The sequence below is a fragment of the Xiphias gladius genome, chromosome 8 (genome assembly GCF_016859285.1).
Source record: "Xiphias gladius isolate SHS-SW01 ecotype Sanya breed wild chromosome 8, ASM1685928v1, whole genome shotgun sequence".
In the NCBI taxonomy this organism is placed as follows: domain Eukaryota; kingdom Metazoa; phylum Chordata; class Actinopteri; order Istiophoriformes; family Xiphiidae; genus Xiphias; species Xiphias gladius.
This window is the reverse complement of record NC_053407.1, coordinates 4,751,189-4,770,923: the sequence shown is the minus strand read 5'-3', so window position 1 is coordinate 4,770,923 and position 19,735 is coordinate 4,751,189. Positions and strand designations below refer to the sequence as shown.

The window sequence follows — 19,735 nt, the reverse complement described above, 5'->3', positions numbered from 1 at the left end:
CTTTTCTGAACTGTGGTTATTTGAATGCGCTCTTACGTCCTTGAAACTAATATTTCCTGTCTTTTCTTCCTTAGTGACATGGACCCAGACAAAGATAAACTGGGAAGGTAAGAGGCTATCATTGCCATGGTGACAAAGCTAGAGCTTAAAGCCTCAGTATGTTTTTTATTTTCTGTACGTTTGTCATTATCCCTGCTGCTGAAATGAACTAGTTATCCTTTGAAATCAGTTAAACTCAACTAAAAGGGTCGGTTCACCCAATCATAAAAAACGTACTGTTTTTGTCAACATACCTTAATTTAATTCTACTTGATGTGGAAAATTTGAGTAGAGGAAAATAAAGACAACATAAACACATTAAATAAAAATATGCTGCATCAATTTTACCACATCAATAAATATTCCTCAGTTTAAGGTCAGAGAAGTTGACTTGAAGTTGACCGCTTCCCATTTTAGTTATGGTTGGTTGCCATGTCAGTCAAAACGTGTCATTGGAAAGACATGTTTTGTATCTAACTTCATGTCAAAAACTTTGTCAAACCATTCCTTTTTAATTTGTATCACAGTATGCCTGTCTGATGACACAGCATCGACAGCTATAGTAAAATTTTACCATTTCCTAGCGTTTTCTGGGCTCTTTTAATAGCATGCTGACACTGCTAAATATGTTTTCATCTGCTGACTTCTACTAACAGGGTCTTCCGTTATTACCTCTACTTATGTGTGTCCCAGCCTCTGAAGTACTGATTGGAGTAAGCTTTGTGATATGTTTGAAAATGAGATTTGTGAATTAGATTTACATCTAAACAGTGCAGAATAATTTTCCTTTATTTATAATTAGCCAAGTATGTTGGCTAACACGCAGGAATTTGACCTTTGACCCGTCTATGAGCAGTGAACACGCACACACACACTAGGAGCAGTGAGCAGTGAACACACACACACATCCAGAGGTTCTACCCCTGCCCAATTTGGGAGTGTAAATTGTGGTGGTGATTGATTCGGAAGGAATGTTCAATTATTCATGCACTGGTTACAGTAATCAATTTGAAACTAGCTATTTATGACAAGTCCGTGCAGTTAAGCTTGTTTGTTCACTCCGACTTGTACTCATGGAAAAAAGATTTGGTTTTTTTGTTAAGAGTAAGGATACAAAATATATATACAAAAATGTTGGTGAATGAGGCCTGTTGTTTCTGGAAAGAGATACTGCTATTAGATTTTGTAAACATCAATTCATAAATAAATTTTTATTTATTGTTTTTTCTCCAAAGGGCAGTTGGTCCTTTTCAATCACCAGTGAAATTGTATTCAAGAACAGTATGTTGTTTTGGTTTGGTGTCAGATATGAGTAACAGATATCTAAAAAACCGAAGCAAAATGTTTTTTTTTCTGTTTTTTTCTTCTTTAAAGGGAAACTGAACAATGGGGGAGGTAGACCACAAACATAAAGTCTAATTGATATAAATGTACTGTAAGATCATTTTTAAAAAATGTACGCATCAAGAAAATCAAGATACAGTAGATTTTAGTCTGTGCAAGTTAAGAAATGTTTTCTGGGTATAGTGCCATTGGGTTAGGTGTGAATTCTCCTCATTATAGCACTTTTATGTAACTGTATGAATGAGAAAGAATGTGGGGACGTTTAATCCAAACTTCGTCATATTTGTATTACATCAGATTGTACAGTCAAATATAACCCCAGAGCATTATCCCCGATGCATATGTTTTGATGCTGTTTAAACCAATAAATGAGGTTGGTTCTGTAACCAACCTATGAGATTAGCTGTGGCCCCCTTTTCCACCTTCTCTTTACTTACCCTTTCCCTCCTGTCCAATTCATTTAAACCTCAAACCCTGAAGTTTATTTTCCTCTCTGAAACATTCCCCTTTCGACGTTTTCCCCTCTCTAATATTTCTTTGTTTGTCTTTCCAGTGACCAACAGGGCCGGATTAAAAATGCCAGGTATAAAAACTCCTTTTCCGTTCTCTCACTTTCTCATTCCCCCCTGCCTTCTAATCTATTTTACTTTATTAACATTACATTAAATGTCATGCTGTCTGATTGGGGACAGACAGAGCTTTGTGTATGTTGATTATTAAAAATTTTATACAATGAGGTGTACAGATCCAAACATTGAGGAATTAAGGGACTGTAAGAGCATACCTAATGGCTAATGACAGGCTCTCTTTCGCTTGCATGGAAAAACTGTACTTTCTGTAGCTGCTAGTGTAGCCAATTTAAATGTAGGCAGAACAGACAAGTTGCATAGACACAGACAAGTTGGATAGACCCTCGGATGTGTTCTTAGAGTCCTAAAGGATAGATTGAAGATAGTGTTATTATTACAAATGATTATTGTAGATATTTATTTGGATTTACTCCAAAAATAAGGGAAAAAGGAGCTTAATCTTTGTATGTTCATAGTCTCTTAATGCTTCTTCCTCCACAGAGAGGCTCACAGCCAGATTGAGAAGCGTCGCAGGGACAAGATGAACAGCTTCATTGACGAACTGGCGTCACTGGTGCCCACCTGTAATGCCATGTCCCGCAAGCTGGACAAGCTGACGGTCCTGCGCATGGCTGTCCAGCACATGAAGACGCTCAGAGGTCAGGATGAGCTAGTAAAAACACTGAATGTTCAGAGATGGCTCAGTGTATGAGGGGATAGATACGCTGTGGTTGGTGCAGTAAACTACTATTAAGGATAATTTAGACTGTATCAAGGACTGACGGAACACCTCAAATCCACCTCAAATGGCTGACCACATTTGAGGTGGAGCTGATCAACCTGCTAGGAGCAGTATATCAAAGTTTAGAAACTTTCGTTACCAGGAGGTAGTGCTGTGACTATAACTGAATGCTGGCCTCTAGATGTCCAGGGAAGGCGAGGACTCTTGTCAAAATTGTGAAGTTTGGGGAAGGTTGGACAATATGTATTTGAGTTACAACAATTTCCTGCTTAATGGCAAAACATTGATATTCACCCCGCTAGCATTACAAAGGCGTTTGATGAAAATTCACAATGTTCACAATAAAGCACCATCTAGGTCTTGAGGCTTTTCTGACCACATTTGAGGTGGATCTGTTCCACACGCTAGGAAAACATAGAACTATAAAACATCATTTTTTGTTGCCAGCAGGTGGCATTATAACTATAACTGAGTATTGGCATATAGATCTCGTCAAGCCGGGACTCTTGTCAACGATGTGAAGTTTGGGGTAGATTTGACCATGGATGCTAAAGTTACAAGAACTTCCTGTTTCATGTGAAACATGGAAATTCAACGCCACGATGTGAACATGCCATACAACGAAAACCAAAAAGCTTAACAATTTAGCATCGCAAAGGTCTTTAGATTGCACTTACCCAATTTGAAGTTGATCTGGTTAGTTCTCTAGGATGACTTTGTTGAAGTAAAACGCCTGTATGGCAAAAAAAATGCACTAAAATTGCACACCAAATTCAAAAGTTAAGGGTATGACTCAAAGAGACCCTTTTTTTAAGTCTAAATGTGATACACAGCCCTACCAGTTTTCATACATCTAGGTGAAATGTACCGCAAGGGAGACTTTGTTGAACATTTCTAGGGGGCACACTTGAGCCATTTGCCACACTCAAGACCCATATTAGATATCAAATTACTCCACTTTTGATGCATGTACAAAGATTCATGAGTTTTCAAGCACCCACTAATTAGGAGGTTCTGTAGAGCTGGTGTGCCATGCCCAACTGCGATAAATAATCGAAATACCTACTAGTTCGAACATGGGTGCAAAGTTTTTGTGACACCAAGTTTTTGTGACACTTCGTGCATCCTAATGGCCTCATAAATGCGCCACGAACCGCCATTCAATGAAAACTCAAAAGCTTCGCAATTTAGCATCATGAATGTCTTTAGGTTGCACTGACCCAACCTGAAGTCGACCTAATCAGTTCTCTAGGAGGAGTTCATTTATAGTACAACGCCTGTAAATGGCAAAAACTACTCAAAAATTGCAAATTAAATTCAAAATGGCTGATCACCTGTTGGTTTTAGGGTATGGCTCCAAGAGGCTTTTTTGTACGTCTGGGGATTTTACATGTGGCTACCAAATTAAGTACATGTAGGTGATGTGTACCACGAGGGCTACTTCATTGAAATATTGTAGGGGAAGCTATTGAGCCATTTTGCCGTGCACAAGACCCATAATACGTGTACATTTTCACCATGTCTGACGCATGTACTAAGTTTTGTGACTTTTTGACCACCTTTAGCCGCTCGAAAATGCAATTAATTTGTCCTAAAGACATTATTAATAAACATAGCAGTTTCAATAGGGTCCCTGCATCTGCTGGTGCATGGGCCCTTATAATCTCTACAAAAACAATAGTGTCTTTGCACCTTCATTGCTAGGGAGCATTCCAGCCCTGGCACCAACGGTGCTCAGGCCCTAACAAGTTGGCAGAGACATTCAATCATGGGCGGTAATAGTAGTTATTTTAATTATCTTCAGCTCTGGGAACCTCTGATTCACTTTTTTTTAACTATGCTATGAGATTTGACTGACAAAATGATTATCTGAGATATAATAGCTGGCAGATTAATCAATAATGAAAATATTCATTAGTTAATAGCCAAATCAGATATTAAACAGGCCATGTTAGTGAAGGAGGAGTAAGCGATTGTGGAGAAAGATTGTTAATATTTGAACTCAAAAGGAAAGCAGATACACCCTTCCCTTCATTAATAACTGAGGTAGCTAACTTAAAGAGAAATATGGTGGAATTCAGAGTTTCTTATACGGCATGGAAGTGGATACTCATAGCTGAATATATAATATATAGACGTTATATATTATAATACATAACATCATCAAACAAACAACATGCACACAAACATAGCAACCAAAACACAATGGAGTAAAAACTAGAGAGTTAGTTAAGAATGTTTTTACAAAACTACAGTGACAGAAAAGAAATTTGTGGAAAAGCTAACGAGGAAGGTCCCTTGTCATAGCATTTCGAATTATTCATCATCCAGATAATCCCAATGTGCTATCAAATTTATGTTTTTAGGTCTTCTTGGCTATAAAACCCTTTGCACGTTGTACGGACACATACCATGTTATAGAGCAAACACAAAGACAACTAGCAAAGTAACTAATGTAAGCTAGGTTGTGGGTTAGCAAACTGTTGCTACAGTTGCTGCTGTTGAGCTAACATACAGAGAGGATGAGATTGTTTCCCATAGGCCAGCACACCAGCCTCATATGGGGATACTCATAACTCTCCTGCTACTAAAGCTAACATTGAACAAACACCAAATCTTGGCAAACTAGAAAGAAAGCTGAACATTGGTGGGCATTACCAGACACACAAATGTGACACAGGTTCGTGCTTGCTAACTACCCAGCTGGGATCAGCTACCACAAACATTAGTAAATGGGACAAAACAATACTCACCCACTGGCTTTGTGAAACATAGCAAAAGTAATTATTTACACACCTGTCAAGCAAAAAACAGAGCAACTTCTGCATCCGTCTGCATCCGCACAAACGTCCACTTGAACTCAATGATGAACTGATTGGAATTTGGTGGTCAAGGTCATTGTGACCTCACAAAACACATCTGTGGCCATAACTCAAGAATTCATATTCTAATTATGATAAATTACACTTAATATCTTTTATTCCTACAATTTCCACGACATATATTATATGAGTGTGGACAGGCATGGATGTAAACCGCATGACTGTAATTCTAATTCAATTTTTGTTCATCTGACCTTCTCCTCTTTTGTTGTTTCTCAGCCATCTCTCCTTATTGACAGTGCGATTATGTTGTGGCATTCAGCAAATTAGCATGTGCCAGATTTACCGTCTCTCGCTCCCACTGGCCCCTCTCCCCATCTCATCCATTCTTCTTTGTGCACGAGCACAAATGCCCCCTGTTGCTGATTGGCTGTGGTAGTGATGTGTGATTTTTTTTTTTTTTTTTTTTTTTTTTTGATTTTTTTTTTTTTTTAGTAGCACACACACAGAACAGACAGTGAAGGGATATTCACTCCATTTGACAGAAAGTGTCTTGGATTAGAATGACTGACTATACCTTTAAGAGGGAATTTATAATAATGCAGCATAATACTTCTTTGTTTTTTGTTTTTTCTTGATGGAGAATAAAATGTGTTATGATCACTTTAATCACAGTTAAAAATGGGTTGGGAGGAGGGCTTATTCCCAAAAAAGAGTAAAGGATGGAGAATTGGTTATGAAAGCCTGTTAGACATCTATACATTTGGAGCAATATAAATCTTTCTCAATACAACTTTTAAGTCAACATCAAAATTCATCATTGCTTACTAGAATTACAGGGGCATGAAAAAGTTTGGGCACCCCTTGTTAAAATTTCTGTTACTGTGAATAGTTAAGTGAGTAGAAGATGAACTGATCTCCAAAAGACAAAGTAAGAGATGAAACATTCACACACATTTTAAGCAAAATTAGTGTATTTTTGTTGGGTAGAATTTTAGAGTGACAAAAAAGAGCTCCATACAAAAGTTTGGGCATCCCGAGTGCTCAGATAACTTTTACCAAGATCTAAGCCCTTAATCAGCTTTTGAGGGCTATGGCTTTTCCACAATCATTGTTAGGAAAGGCCAAGTGATGCAAATTTAAAAGCTTTATAAGTAATGACTCCCCAAATCTAGCTCCAACAATCAATGGGGTCCTCTAGGAAGCTGCCTAGCACTCTGAAATTTAAATAATTTATGCCCACAAAGCAGGAGAAGGCTATACGAATATAGCAAAGCGTTTTCAGGTAACCGTCACCTCAGTTTGTTATGTAATTAAGAAATGGCAGTTAACAGGAACGGTGGAGGTCAAATTGAGGTCTGGAAGACCAAGAAAACTATCAGGGAGAACTGCTAATAGGATTGCTAGAAAGGCAAATCAAAACCCTGTCTGAATGCAGAAGACCTTCGGGAAGATTTTAGCAGATTCTGGAGTGGTGGTGCACTATTCTACTGTGCTGCAACACCTGCACAAATATAACCTTCATAGAAGAGAAAACCTTAATGCATCCTCACCACAAAATTCAGCGTCAAGTTTACAAAGGAAAATCTAAAATTCTGATACATTTTGGAAATGAGTCCTGTGGACAGAGATTAAGTTAAAATAGAACTTTTTGGCTGTAATGCGCAAAGGTATGTTTGGAGAAACAAGGGTGTAGAATTTCATGAGGGAACACCTCTCCAACTGTTAAGCACGGGTTGGAATGATCATGCTTAGGGCTTGTTTTGCAGCCATTGGCACAGGGAACATTTCACAGGTAGAGGGGAGAATGGATTCAATTAAATACCAGCAAATTCTGGGAGCCAACACCAACACACTATCTAAAAAGCTGAAGATGAAAGCAGGATGGCTTTAACAACAGGATAATGATCCTAAACACACCTCAAAATCCACAATGGGTTACCTCAAAAGGCGCACGGTTTTGCCATGGCCCTCACAGTTCGCCAACCTAAACATCATCAGAAATCTATGGATAGACTTCGAAAGAGCAGTGCATTCAAGGCGGCCGAAGAATCTTACATAACTAGAAGCCTTTTGCATTGAAGAATGGGCGAAATCCCTCAAACAAGAATTGAAAGACTTTTAGCTGGCTACAAAAAGCATTTACAAGCTGTGATACTTGTCAAAGAGAGTGTTACTAAGTACTGACCATGTAGGGGCCCTTTAACATTTCGGTTATTTTGAAAATTTAACAGATAGAAAAAGTAATCTTGCTTAAAATATTAAAGAAATGTGTCATCTTTAACTTTATGCCTTTTCGAAATTTGTTCATGTTTTACTCGCTTAGCTATTTACAGTAAAATTAATTTTGACCAGGGGGCCGAAACATTTTCACGCCACTGTAGTTGCAAAAATAGCTTCTTTATAAATTTTATCTAAGGAAGAACGCAAACTGTCTGAATACCAACAGAACTGAGTATTGTGTTTACTGTTGTGTGCAGGTGCAGCCAACCCATACACGGAGGCCAACTACAAACCTTCCTTCCTCTCAGATGATGAACTGAAGCACTTGATACTGAGGGTGAGTGCATAACCAAGGACTAGACATCTAACACTGATATGGAGTCTAAAGTATATTGCTTATGTAGATGGACAGTATCATTAATTGCCAGTCTTGTCTTTTAATTATGTATTCAACACCTCAAACTAAATATTATAGAGCTGAATCATATTGTGTTTTCTAATATTGGACCAAAATAGCCATTTTTAATATAATTCATATTTTGAGTGATTTTATTTATGAAGAAAATACAGTTGTTAAAATGCCCATAAGTATTTTTTTTGTTTGAAAAAACAGGCTGCTGATGGTTTCCTGTTTGTGGTTGGGTGTGATCGTGGCAAGATTCTCTTTGTTTCTGAATCAGTCTACAAAATACTCAACTATAGCCAGGTATGCTGACAACGTTTAAGCATCACAGACATGACGAATATATTTTAATTTAGCCATCTTAGGTATTTTCAACCCACTCAGCCATGAAAATGTCCTAGTATGCTTTATCATTGAAAAACTCTGTGTTCTTTGTCACTTACTCTGCAAATTATACAGTAGTTCATAGTGTTGACCTTGTATGTTTTAGAAATTAAATGAAAAGTATTTTCAAAAATCAACAGAATTTCATCACCGTCAGTAATCAAATTCAAGCAGCAGATCATTGCAACTTTCTTACTTGATTCTGTCCGTCTCAGCAGTTCAGTTACAGATTTAAAAAAAAAAAAAATCCATATCAAATAATGTAAGTAACATTAATCTCAGCAATGACTCAGAATTAAATTTTGCTTTAAATTTGTTTGTGGAAGTAGACTTTGTAAGCCATTAGTTTTATATTTTTCAAAACTGTTTATGTCTCCTGCTAGACTTTTATGTTCCCTTTTTCCCTCTGTTCTCCTCTCTCTTCATTTGCCGTCTTCTCTCTCTTGCACGCTCGTATATCTCACCTACTGTCTCTAGAACGACTTGATAGGTCAGAGCCTGTTTGACTACCTTCACCCCAAGGACATTGCCAAGGTCAAAGAGCAGCTGTCCTCTTCCGATACGGCCCCACGAGAGAGGCTCATTGATGCTAAAAGTAAGTAAGCACTCTCCTCCTAGAGAGGATCAATGTATAGATATGGTTGAATAAATTTTCTTAATGGAAAAATTGGTATATTTTAAGACAGCAAACACATCTGGAGGAAAAATGGGTGAAATGGGCATCATTCAACACTTAAAAATGATGCATAATAAATAAAGAATATTTGAATTTCATTATGGGAGTGTCTGATGGATTATTAGAATGCATTTCTCGAATGTTATTTTAGTGTCTTCCGAATGATGCAAAAAAAGGGGGGGGGGGGTTCAGCTTCCAACATTTCAGACAGTTTTGAAAACTGCTGCTATGTTATCTGTTGTTTGTATTTGCAGCTGGTCTGCCAGTGAAGACAGATATCACCCCCGGTCCATCTAGACTCTGTTCTGGAGCCAGACGGTCATTTTTCTGCAGGATGAAGTGCAACAGGCCTTCTGTCAAAGTAGAAGATAAAGACTTTCCCTCCACCTGCTCAAAGAAAAAAGGTTGAGTATCGCTCTTTGTTTTTATTTACTTAGCCTTAATTTAACCAAACTGGTCTGTCAGAAACAAAATCTTGCAAACAACACACCAGCAACATTTTTGAATGGACCGTAACAGCCAGGCCTGCCCTATAAACGTAAATGTCTGACTGACTGATTGACTAAGTGATGAAGTTACACCATTGGTTAGCCGAATGCTGCGTGACTGAGTGATGATGTTACAGCCAAGTGTTGGAGTTTCCTCACTGGGCGTTACTCTTTCAAAACAAATTGTTGCAGTTTCTATTACGTCATCAGGGGGCGTTTATAGGCTGTGTTGCCAACTGAGTGCATTTTTTGCTAGATTTACCAACTTTTCAGACCCCTTTAGTGACTTTTTATCAAAAAAGCATCTAGCAACAAATCTAGCAACTTTTTGGACAAACCTTAGCTACTTTCCAAAGAAGAGAGTCACTATTATTGCCCTGCAAGGGGCAATGCAGGAGCAATGCAGGCATACCTCTCTGTAAGTCTCATTCAGGTGACCGCACGGCAGCTGACATAGACATGAATGACCTTACAACTTTCTCTCCAGTGATCATTTTACAAATAAATGTAGCCCAAATCACAGCACAGCCGTTGTCTTTAATGAATGTGTATGGTGATTTTGTCAGACAATATTGTGGTTATAAAATTGGAAGTGACTGCTGGTTAACATGTTGTCTTAATGGACCGCATTTCATTCACTGTTTAATACTTGTTCCATTGTCTGACAACAGAAACGAAAAACATGTCAATGAGAATAGTTTTATTTGGAATTCGCCTGTGTTAAATTACAGTATATGTGAGCAAAGAGAGTAGGAGAGAAGCAAACAGATAAAGGGCTGAGACCGGCTGACACTAGGCTGAATACAGCTATGAGGTGATGATATCATGAATTTGCTAATTAGTGTATTATGTCATCCACTGACATTTAGCGACTTTTGGAGCAGGCTTTAGCTACTTTCCATTGAAAATAGTTGTTCACAGCGGTTCCACAACAGTTTTCAACTACGTCCTCAGTTTCTCACATTGTACATACGTGGTCCAGCCATATACTAGCTTTTGACCTTGTGTCATTGAAGCAAGAAGAAGTAAATACAACCCATGAAGCAAACTGACTTTAAAAATGAGCATTTCTTCAAATGTTTTTGTAGCCACCTAAGAGTCTTTCTGTTTTTCGATTTTGCAGGCCAATCTTGCAGGTCACTTCTTGTAGGTATGTTAGATGGACAACTGAACAGCAGGACTGAAATTAATCCAGTGTTGATAAGCCTTTAGACTGGGAAATATCAAACTCCTTAGTTGTTGGAAGGAGATTAAACTACCAAGACTGTTATTTATTCCCTTATTCACTGTAAATTAACATAGATAATTTAGTGTCCTAATCTTAAACCATGGACTGTGAAAGGAGTAATTCAATGTTATGATCGAATGTAGCCTATCCTGAGCATTTTCTAAGTGACTTCCTGTTACAGTTGATGTAAGGGAAAATCCAAGATATGCTGCAAAGGTTATTTACATCTCCTGCAGGGAAGAATATTACTCCCATGTGAAGCAGTAGAGTTTTTAAATAGTAACTAATCATGGTTGTTGATTTTCTTATTTAGTGGATTTTTTAAATAAACAATTTTGCAATCACAAGGTAATATACAGATTATGTATGAATTCCTTAAATGTGAAAATGCATTAAATGTCTTGAACAGTATTTTTGTCTACAAAAATAATATTAGATTCATTTTTAAATCTATAATTTCTTATTTCTAGTTATAACCTTCAGCACTCCCTCTCTTTACAGCCGACCGCAAGAGCTTCTGCACCATCCACAGCACAGGCTACCTGAAGAGCTGGCCTCCCACCAAGATGGGTCTTGACGAAGACAATGAACCTGACAATGAGGGCTGCAACCTGAGTTGCCTGGTGGCCATCGGCCGCCTGCACCCCCACATTGTCCCCCAGCCCAGTCTGGCAGACATCAGAGTGAAGCCCACAGAGTACGTCTCCCGGCACGCAATTGATGGCAAATTCGTCTTTGTTGACCAAAGGTGAGACGCAATAGAGTGTGGAGAGGGTTTAACAGGGTGGTACTTCATCTGTGACCAAATTAACCTTGATTTTTTTAATAGGACTAAGTTCAACATGTGCCACATCCAAAGCAAATTTTTGAGGCCACATATCCTCTGTGGTGGTGTTGAATTCAATCAATTTGTACTCAGACATATGTTTATAATATTGTGTTGCCCCTGGGCAAAATATTAGAAATCAGGACAGCGATCCAAAATGATCTGTTTAAAGTGTATAGATGGAGTAGTAACAAGTGGAACTGATTTTGTTTTTTGTATGTAAGAATGGCAGCTATAGAACTATAGCTGCCTAAAATGAGAAGCTGTTTGATGGTAACTGATTTAGTGCACTGACACTGATCCATGTTAGTGACACAGGTTTGACTCAGATCTAAGAATCCAAAAAATGGGCATTCATATGGGCATGTTTTGAAATATCAGCAAATACCAACAGTGCATTCAAGTGAAAGTCACCAACAGAAACTACATTATCCATAACAGTGGTGCTCTGACTACCCCTATGTTGTTTGCTCTTTCCTCCTGATAGAAGGAAAACCCTGTAAAAAATCATGTCAATGTACTTTATTTTTTCCCCCTCCCCCTTCTTACATCTTTGAGAAATCAGAACAGTGAAAAGGCTTTAGTGCAAAATGCAAATAGGATAATTTCTTAAACCATACAGTAGCTGTTTTTAAATTTCTAGAGTAGGACATTTTTAAGACAACAAGCTTTCAGGCAGCAATTAAGACCTGTGAAATTTCAGTTAATAGATGACGTTCATTTGTATCTTCTGGCATTTAATTTATGCAGGACATTAGATGATTATGGATGCCATAACTGATAAGATTTAGTTTTAGAATTACAATCCATTATACTGCTCCTGATGCATATTGTCATATTTTAGTATCACAATAAACAGTATTTTGCAACATTCTGTGTAGTTGCAACCCTGCAAATGTATTGCTTGTTGTTAATATTAAGCAATATGCTAGTGCTAGTTAGCAAGTTATATTGTCTTTACACCTACTGCCGCAGTATAGTACTTCCACTGTTGCAATTATAGTTTGCTGTGATGAAGTTAACAAAATGCCCTGGAAATAAGTTTTAGTTTTGCAAAAATAGTCAGGATTTGTTGAAGGTGGTTTGATTTAAATGCCTTATGCAGGAAAAATGAGTTTACATGATTGAGCGTGTGTGCTCATATTGAAATGTTTAAGTCTTTCGATGGTGGATGCTATCTGTATCTGTCTGATTTTGCCCATTCTAAATGACCTGAATTCAACACGTGCCCTAATATTAGAAAATAGCTAAGATTATTAATGGGAAACACTAAATAAGAGGTGCTTTTGCTGCAGGTCAATATTTTGAGAACTTCTTTGCTTTCTTTCACTTTTTCATGGTTGTGAGGAGCCACACAATAATAGCTGCTAGTAAATCAAACCTCTGTGTCTGTCTGTTCCTCCAGAGCCACAGCCATCCTAGCCTACCTTCCCCAGGAGCTGCTGGGGACCTCTTTCTATGAGTATTTCCACCAGGACGACATCGGCCACCTGGCAGAGTGCCACAGACAAGGTACCTGTTGAGAGACAGACAAAATAACTGAGAGTGTAATAGAGAAATGATTGAAACCGTTAATTAATGAATAATGTTTTCTCTGTGTTTTTTTTACTCATTATGTACTTACTATGTTAACTGCTCTGCTCATAGTGCTGCAGATGAGAGAGAAGATCAACACCAACTGTTACAAATTCAAGATCAAAGATGGCTCCTTCATCACGCTGAGAAGCCGATGGTTCAGCTTCATGAACCCCTGGACCAAGGAGGTGGAGTATATCGTCTCCACAAACACTGTTGTGTCGTAAGTACCAGATGACATAAAACACACACCTCTAAAACTCATTTATTTTAGTTGAGTTGAGTTTATCCAGATTTTTTAATATGTAAACACTTGGCTGTGAAATATCAGAACATTTCCACAAGTGTTTTTTCCTCCAGGTGTCCTATGATGGAAGGATCAGACTACCCTCAATCTGCTGCCTCACCCCAGAGTATGGACAGTGTTCTCACCTCAGATGGTAAATTACTACTTAAACCTTTTTTTTTTAAAAAAAAAACGATCACTCCTTCAGATTTGGCTAATTTATCAAAAAAAAAAACCACAACTCCTGTCATTCATCCCACGCTGTGAATTGTTTATTCTTCACATTGAATAAAATCTCCTTTTCCTGATTGCTGTTTGATTGGTAGGTGGGGGAAGGCGGGCGCTGCAGACGGTGCCTGGCATCCCAGGTGGCACAAGAGCGGGAGCCGGCAAGATTGGACGTATGATCGCAGAGGAAGTGATGGAGATCCAGAGGTCAGAGGAGCTGAAATTGGTGTATTTCAATCTCAAAACCATCGAAACTAAGAAGTCTGTTGATCCTACACTGGAAAATACCTGTGGTCTAATTTTTAATGTAGATTATTGTGATAGAGGTGACACAAAGAGATGTAATGGCATGATTTAGCAGATATAAGAAACCAACCGTACACGTTTGAAAACCACATGACATATAGTGTTCAGGAATTTACCTTTTACACAAAATTTCATATTTTATGTATTAACTAATTTCTGTTCATTTGAAAAACATGAGTCTAAAATGAAGAAGACCCACAAGTCTAAAATAAGACAGTCTGTTCACACTGCAGGCTCTCCCGCTAAGTTTTGAATCCAGGCTAATGGTGACTCAGATAGTTACTGCACTGCCAAAATTACACAAGTGGTATCATCTGATAGATGTAATATCTACCTATTGTCAAGGGAACGCTGACAAATTCCAGTACAAATGTTAAAAATGCGTAGCATGTAGGTCATTTGTCTTTGGATCTGGGTGTTTGTAGCTCTTATGCAAGTTGGAATAAAAAACTGTGATTCAGTGCAGGATTTCTGCAGTTCAGGTTGCTGATTAGGAGATCAGATGTGTAATACTATATGTGAATGTGAAGTCCATTTCAGAATCACTGCAACCATCTGTCTCTCTCTCAGGATTCGAGGATCCTCTCCCTCCAGCTGTGGCTCTAGCCCTCTAAACATCACCAGCACCCCTCCACCCGACACCTGCTCCCCAGGGGGCAAGAAGGTAATACACTACATACATACACATGGCTTCGTTCATATGGTTGGGGTTTAATAGCATTTTGTCAAATATGACTTCAGTATCAAATCTGCTTAGAATCTAAATCCTTTCAGATCTCTTATTGAAATCATTTACATTTAGTTTTTAGTCCCCTTTTATTTATACTGAGAATGCAGAAATACTGCAGTTTTGAATGGCAGCCTAATTAAAATGAGATGCACTGCAGAAGATATGATACATTGATTAAATATATGGAATAATGTGTATAGCCTACTTACTTTGCATACCTTCTTTTTTCATGAAATCGGTGCTTCAAATACTGGATTTCCCAACTCAGAACTATTAAGCTGATTAAAAGTCATGCATATCATAAAAATTAATTTTTTTTTAACGGGAAGATTCCAACTACTGAATGGGACATGATCAGCTGGATCGCTTTTTGACTCACCACTCTGTGTTCTTGCTGACACAGTCATTGTTGAGTGATCTTACATGTTCCTTGGCAAACAAGTGCAAACAGCAGCTTTCAGATAGTACACTACCATACAACAGCTAAGTCTCATTATGGCCCTTACTTATGGACTTAACTTTATTAGAGGCAGGTTGTCATTTCAATGATGTGGACTTTGAATTGGAGCAGTAATTGGGCTTTGACTGATGACGTTTCACAAGTCCATAAGAACACAAGTACAGAGAAGAAAGCAGATTGAGAAAGGCCTTTGGACTCAATGATGAACTAATTAGAGTTTGGTGGTCAAACGTCAAAGGTCAAGGTCACTGTGGCCTCATGTCTGTCCCATTCTTGTGAACGTGATATATCAAGAATGCCTGGAGGGAATTGAATAACATCTTGCACAAACATCGACTTGGACTCAAGGATGAACTAATTAGAATTTGGAGGTCAAAGTGTCCCCGTGACTGAACGAAAACCCGTTTTTGTCCATAACTAAAATTAATATGCTAATTATGACAAAATTTCACACAAATGTTTTAATACGATAAAATGATGAAGTGGGACGTTTTATATTCACAAGGTCAAAGGTCAACTTCACTGTGACATCATAATGTTATGCAAAAACGGTTTTCTGACCATTATTCAATACCATACCTCAAAAACAGAAGGAGAGATTTTGACCATATTTCACATTTGATTGGATACTGACTTAGTCACACTAATCTTATAATCTTTTGTTTCCCTCAATGAACTTACACGCTCATGCAGAAGACATACAGAACAACAAAAACAACAAAGCTTAACAAAGTAAAATAAAATCAATTTTATTCATATATTATAAAATTCTTTCAAAGTCCTCAATACATATATTATATGAGTCTTGAAAGATATAGATGTAAACTGCAACTTGACTGGTTGTTGGAGGCGTACAACTGTGAGGCAGTAATTCTAGTTGATTTTTAATAAATTTGCAAAAAATCGAAAATCATTTTTTCACTTTGTCATTATGGGTTATTGAGTAAAGAAAAAATGTCATTTTTATCAGTTGACAATTAAATCTACAACACAATAAAATGTGCAAAACGTGAAGGGGTCGGAATACTTTCTCAAGCCAATGTAGGTCATCGGGGTTTGGGCAGTGCTCAGACCCCAATACACAAACGCTGTAGTTCTGCATGGAAAACGGAAGAAAAGGACTTGAAGTCTAAAGAGGCGCTTCTTTTCACAGTTGCACATGTAAAGCAAGAATTAAACGCAAGCCATTACCTGACCTGTGTAGACAGCGTTAAAAGAGAAGTGCAACTGCTTTTTGAGAAACATGTAAGTTTGACAACTCAAAAGTTTAAATTACAGTATTTTCTGCTAACAATGCACTGCATTTACAGTATTGATGTGAAAATTACAGCTATGCAACTCTAAACCTTTCAGTGGTTTAGAGTTGCATAGCAAATGACGAATTTTTGCATACGTGTCTGAAATCTCAATTTACTGCTCACTATAAACTGCTGAAGGTTTGATATATAGGATGTAGTGAATGGGGGAGTGATTTCAGACCTACAGGTTTTGTACATTGCTCTCTGCCAATAAAAAAGCTTAATGGTTAGAGATAGATTTGTCTCAAAGCTGAGCAAATCTGGGTATTTTGCTGAAGGGGGAACTCCTATAGTTATGTGAAACTGGTGTGTCAGTCGTGTTCTTTCTGTCAGTCTGCTTAAGGTCTCAAGATATTAGATCATTCTGTGTACCTTTCTCTGCTAATTGGGTCAACAACAGTTACTTGTTTCTACTTTAGTATGACTCTGGTGAGGTTAGTACAGTACTGATATAAGGCTTTCAGAAACTATTTGGCACTTATGTATTTGGCACATTATTTTCACAAGATAATACAGATAATATACATTTTCATGTATATTATCTAAGGTACGGAAAAGTCCTTTATTTCATTTCCTTAATTTCTTATTTTATTTTAGTTTATTCAAATAATTTTTTATCTCTCTCCCACCTGTTTCCTCTGCTGCTGTAACGTGAATTTCCCCCCAGGGAATCAAATAAGTCATATACCATATTAGTAAAATTATTTGCTACCTTTATAATTCTTCTCTCTAATTTTTCATAAAATAGTGATGTTAGGTTAGTAATGTTGAGGATGATATGGATGATCCACATGTGAGACTGTCATGTCTTTCCCATGAGTGTCATTGTATATTCTTTGTGGACAAACAAAGGTAATGGAAGACAGAATGGAAATATTTTCAGTTCAGGTTGAAACTGATTTGTTTTCACAGTAAACTGATATGTGTGTATATGTGTGTCACCTCGATAGATTCAGAATGGAGGGACACCCGAGCTGCCGAGTACAGGGATCCTTCCTGGACCTGATTCTGTAGGCTACCCCTACTCCAACCAGTCAATCATGAGTGAGTCAGACACACACACTAAGCAGACTTTCTTACTGACTTACTGAGTTTACTTTGCTTTTTTCCTTTTTCTAAACATTTTGTCAATGACTTTATCCTCCATCCAGGCGACAACTCCCACCTGAGCATAGACATCATGGACGAGCCCGGTTCCAGCAGCCCCAGCAATGACGAGGCGGCCATGGCGGTCATCATGTCCCTGTTGGAGGCAGATGCTGGCCTGGGCGGCCCCGTTGACTTCAGCGACCTGCCTTGGCCTTTGTGAGGAAGCTGGAAGGGAAGAAATAGAGAGAGAGAGACTCTGAGCACCAGAGCTACTGATGGAGAGAGTTTGGTCAGGTTGAATTCTGGCTGCCATGTTTCCTGCCCTCTGCACACAGCTACACTTCAAAAAATGTTCATCTTAACAAATGATTTTTTTAATTTAAATTCTAAGATTTTTCCTTACAGAAAAGAGACTATTTCTCTTAATGTTATTTACTGCAGTTCCGTCTGGATGGCTCTCATTACTGTTCAGATTTCACTCCTACTTTTTAACTCATAATTCCATGTAAGTTGACCTGCATTTCATTGGGGCAAAACGATGGATTATTATATAAAAATGCTGGTCCAGATGATGTGTTAAGATGATGTTTGCAGTGTTATAGTTGTCTGTAGATGAGGGGTTCTCTAACATTGCCACGATGACGGACCATTACTCTAAAAACAGTTCAGCAAATGGAATCATAAGTTATAGGTCTGCGGTGCTAACATGTCTGCTGATGGACTGATCAAGGTCCAGAACAGTGGTTCTGGGCCTTGTCATTGCCAGGTATCAGCCAACCCATAGCCAACACAGGACTCCTGAGACCTTCACGGACAGTGGTTGAAGTTTGATGTGGGGTGAAATGTGGTGTTGGGGTGGAGAGCATTTGATGTCTGCCTCCTACCAAAGCCCTCTCAACATCTGTAACTGTATGCTATTCTCCTTGTAGGACGTTGATACCATACAAACACGGCTATGGTGCACTCCACCGAAAATGGCCATTTTAGCCAGCTGATCTCCAACATGGGAAATTAATACACAGCAGTTATCCTTTGGAGATTTGCTTGGAAGACACTTAGAAGTGCGTTATTCCCAAAATTCCACAAGCGGGTGTATTTCAGTTCTTTTAAATAATGAGAAAATCCTATTTGGAAAAAAAACACCTAGCTAATGTTTCCTTAACTAACATGAACATTAACAACTTTTTCTCCAAGCTACTCTAAAGCTTATATTCACTAAATAATATTTTCCCAGAAGAGTAAATCAGATTCTGTATTTTTCCTGAGTTTGAAACAGAGTTTGAAACATTAATTTTAAGCAAAACTAAAAAAAACTGACAGCACTCACAGTAGTTCTGTAAGAATAAGTTTGTGATGATAAATTTTAAAGCTATCCAAAAATAATACACAAGAAGCTCTTGCTTGTTGCGTCCGGTGATTCATATGACCTGCTTAGTAGACATCTTCAGTCCAAGTATGGACCCCATCCGAAACCAACCATTGCAACCTAGCCTGGTCTGAAAGGGGACCTGAGGACACTCAGTTCAGGCTTCAGACTTGGTCCAAGAAGACCTGGGGTTAATTGGGTGTGATCCAAAAATGTGATTTGATCCAAACAGACAAACATGAAAGACCATAGTTGAATAAATGTTATATGAGCTTGAATTTGCGTGTTTCTTGGCCAATAGAGCATGTGAATCGGAGTCCTTATCTGACTAAGCTGACTGACTTCCTGCACATGTGAATGGCAAGAAAATAATTTGCAGATTTGGTTCTTTGACACTTTTCCAATTTTTATTTTACCAAAATGCTTAAATTCTGATTATTGTAAGACATATTAGAATGTTTCTGACTATCAGAAAAAAAAAATCTTCATTTCCAATCATTGCTTTTATAATGGTTGTGTATGTGGAGAAAGTACTTTTGGACCTGTGAAGCCGTCAACTGCTTTGTTCTCTTGTGTGTGTTCTCCTGCATGTTTTAGCTGCAAAATTACTGGAAGTCTTCATAGTGTTGATAATGAGCATCCAGCAGGATAAC

At 38.1% G+C, this 19,735-nt stretch overlaps 1 protein-coding gene across 2 annotated transcripts in view; it reads left to right on the top strand.

Annotated features, from left to right (window-relative positions):
* arntl1a (aryl hydrocarbon receptor nuclear translocator-like 1a) overlaps positions 1-19,360 on the top strand; it is a 40,353-nt gene extending 20,993 nt beyond the window's left edge. The window contains exons 6-20 of one of the 2 annotated variants that reach the window (XM_040132629.1): positions 75-107; positions 1,937-1,966; positions 2,454-2,611; positions 7,997-8,076; positions 8,353-8,445; positions 9,004-9,121; positions 9,457-9,606; positions 11,420-11,666; positions 13,150-13,256; positions 13,392-13,542; positions 13,680-13,759; positions 13,932-14,040; positions 14,710-14,803; positions 17,578-17,671; positions 17,779-19,360. In XM_040132629.1, the coding sequence (XP_039988563.1) occupies positions 75-107; positions 1,937-1,966; positions 2,454-2,611; positions 7,997-8,076; positions 8,353-8,445; positions 9,004-9,121; positions 9,457-9,606; positions 11,420-11,666; positions 13,150-13,256; positions 13,392-13,542; positions 13,680-13,759; positions 13,932-14,040; positions 14,710-14,803; positions 17,578-17,671; positions 17,779-17,936 (1,702 nt within the window). In that variant the 3' untranslated portion in view covers positions 17,937-19,360. The remainder of the gene's footprint in view (positions 1-74; positions 108-1,936; positions 1,967-2,453; positions 2,612-7,996; positions 8,077-8,352; positions 8,446-9,003; positions 9,122-9,456; positions 9,607-11,419; positions 11,667-13,149; positions 13,257-13,391; positions 13,543-13,679; positions 13,760-13,931; positions 14,041-14,709; positions 14,804-17,577; positions 17,672-17,778) is intronic. The other variant, XM_040132630.1, reaches the window with a different exon arrangement.
* The last annotated feature ends 375 nt before the right edge of the window (positions 19,361-19,735 follow it).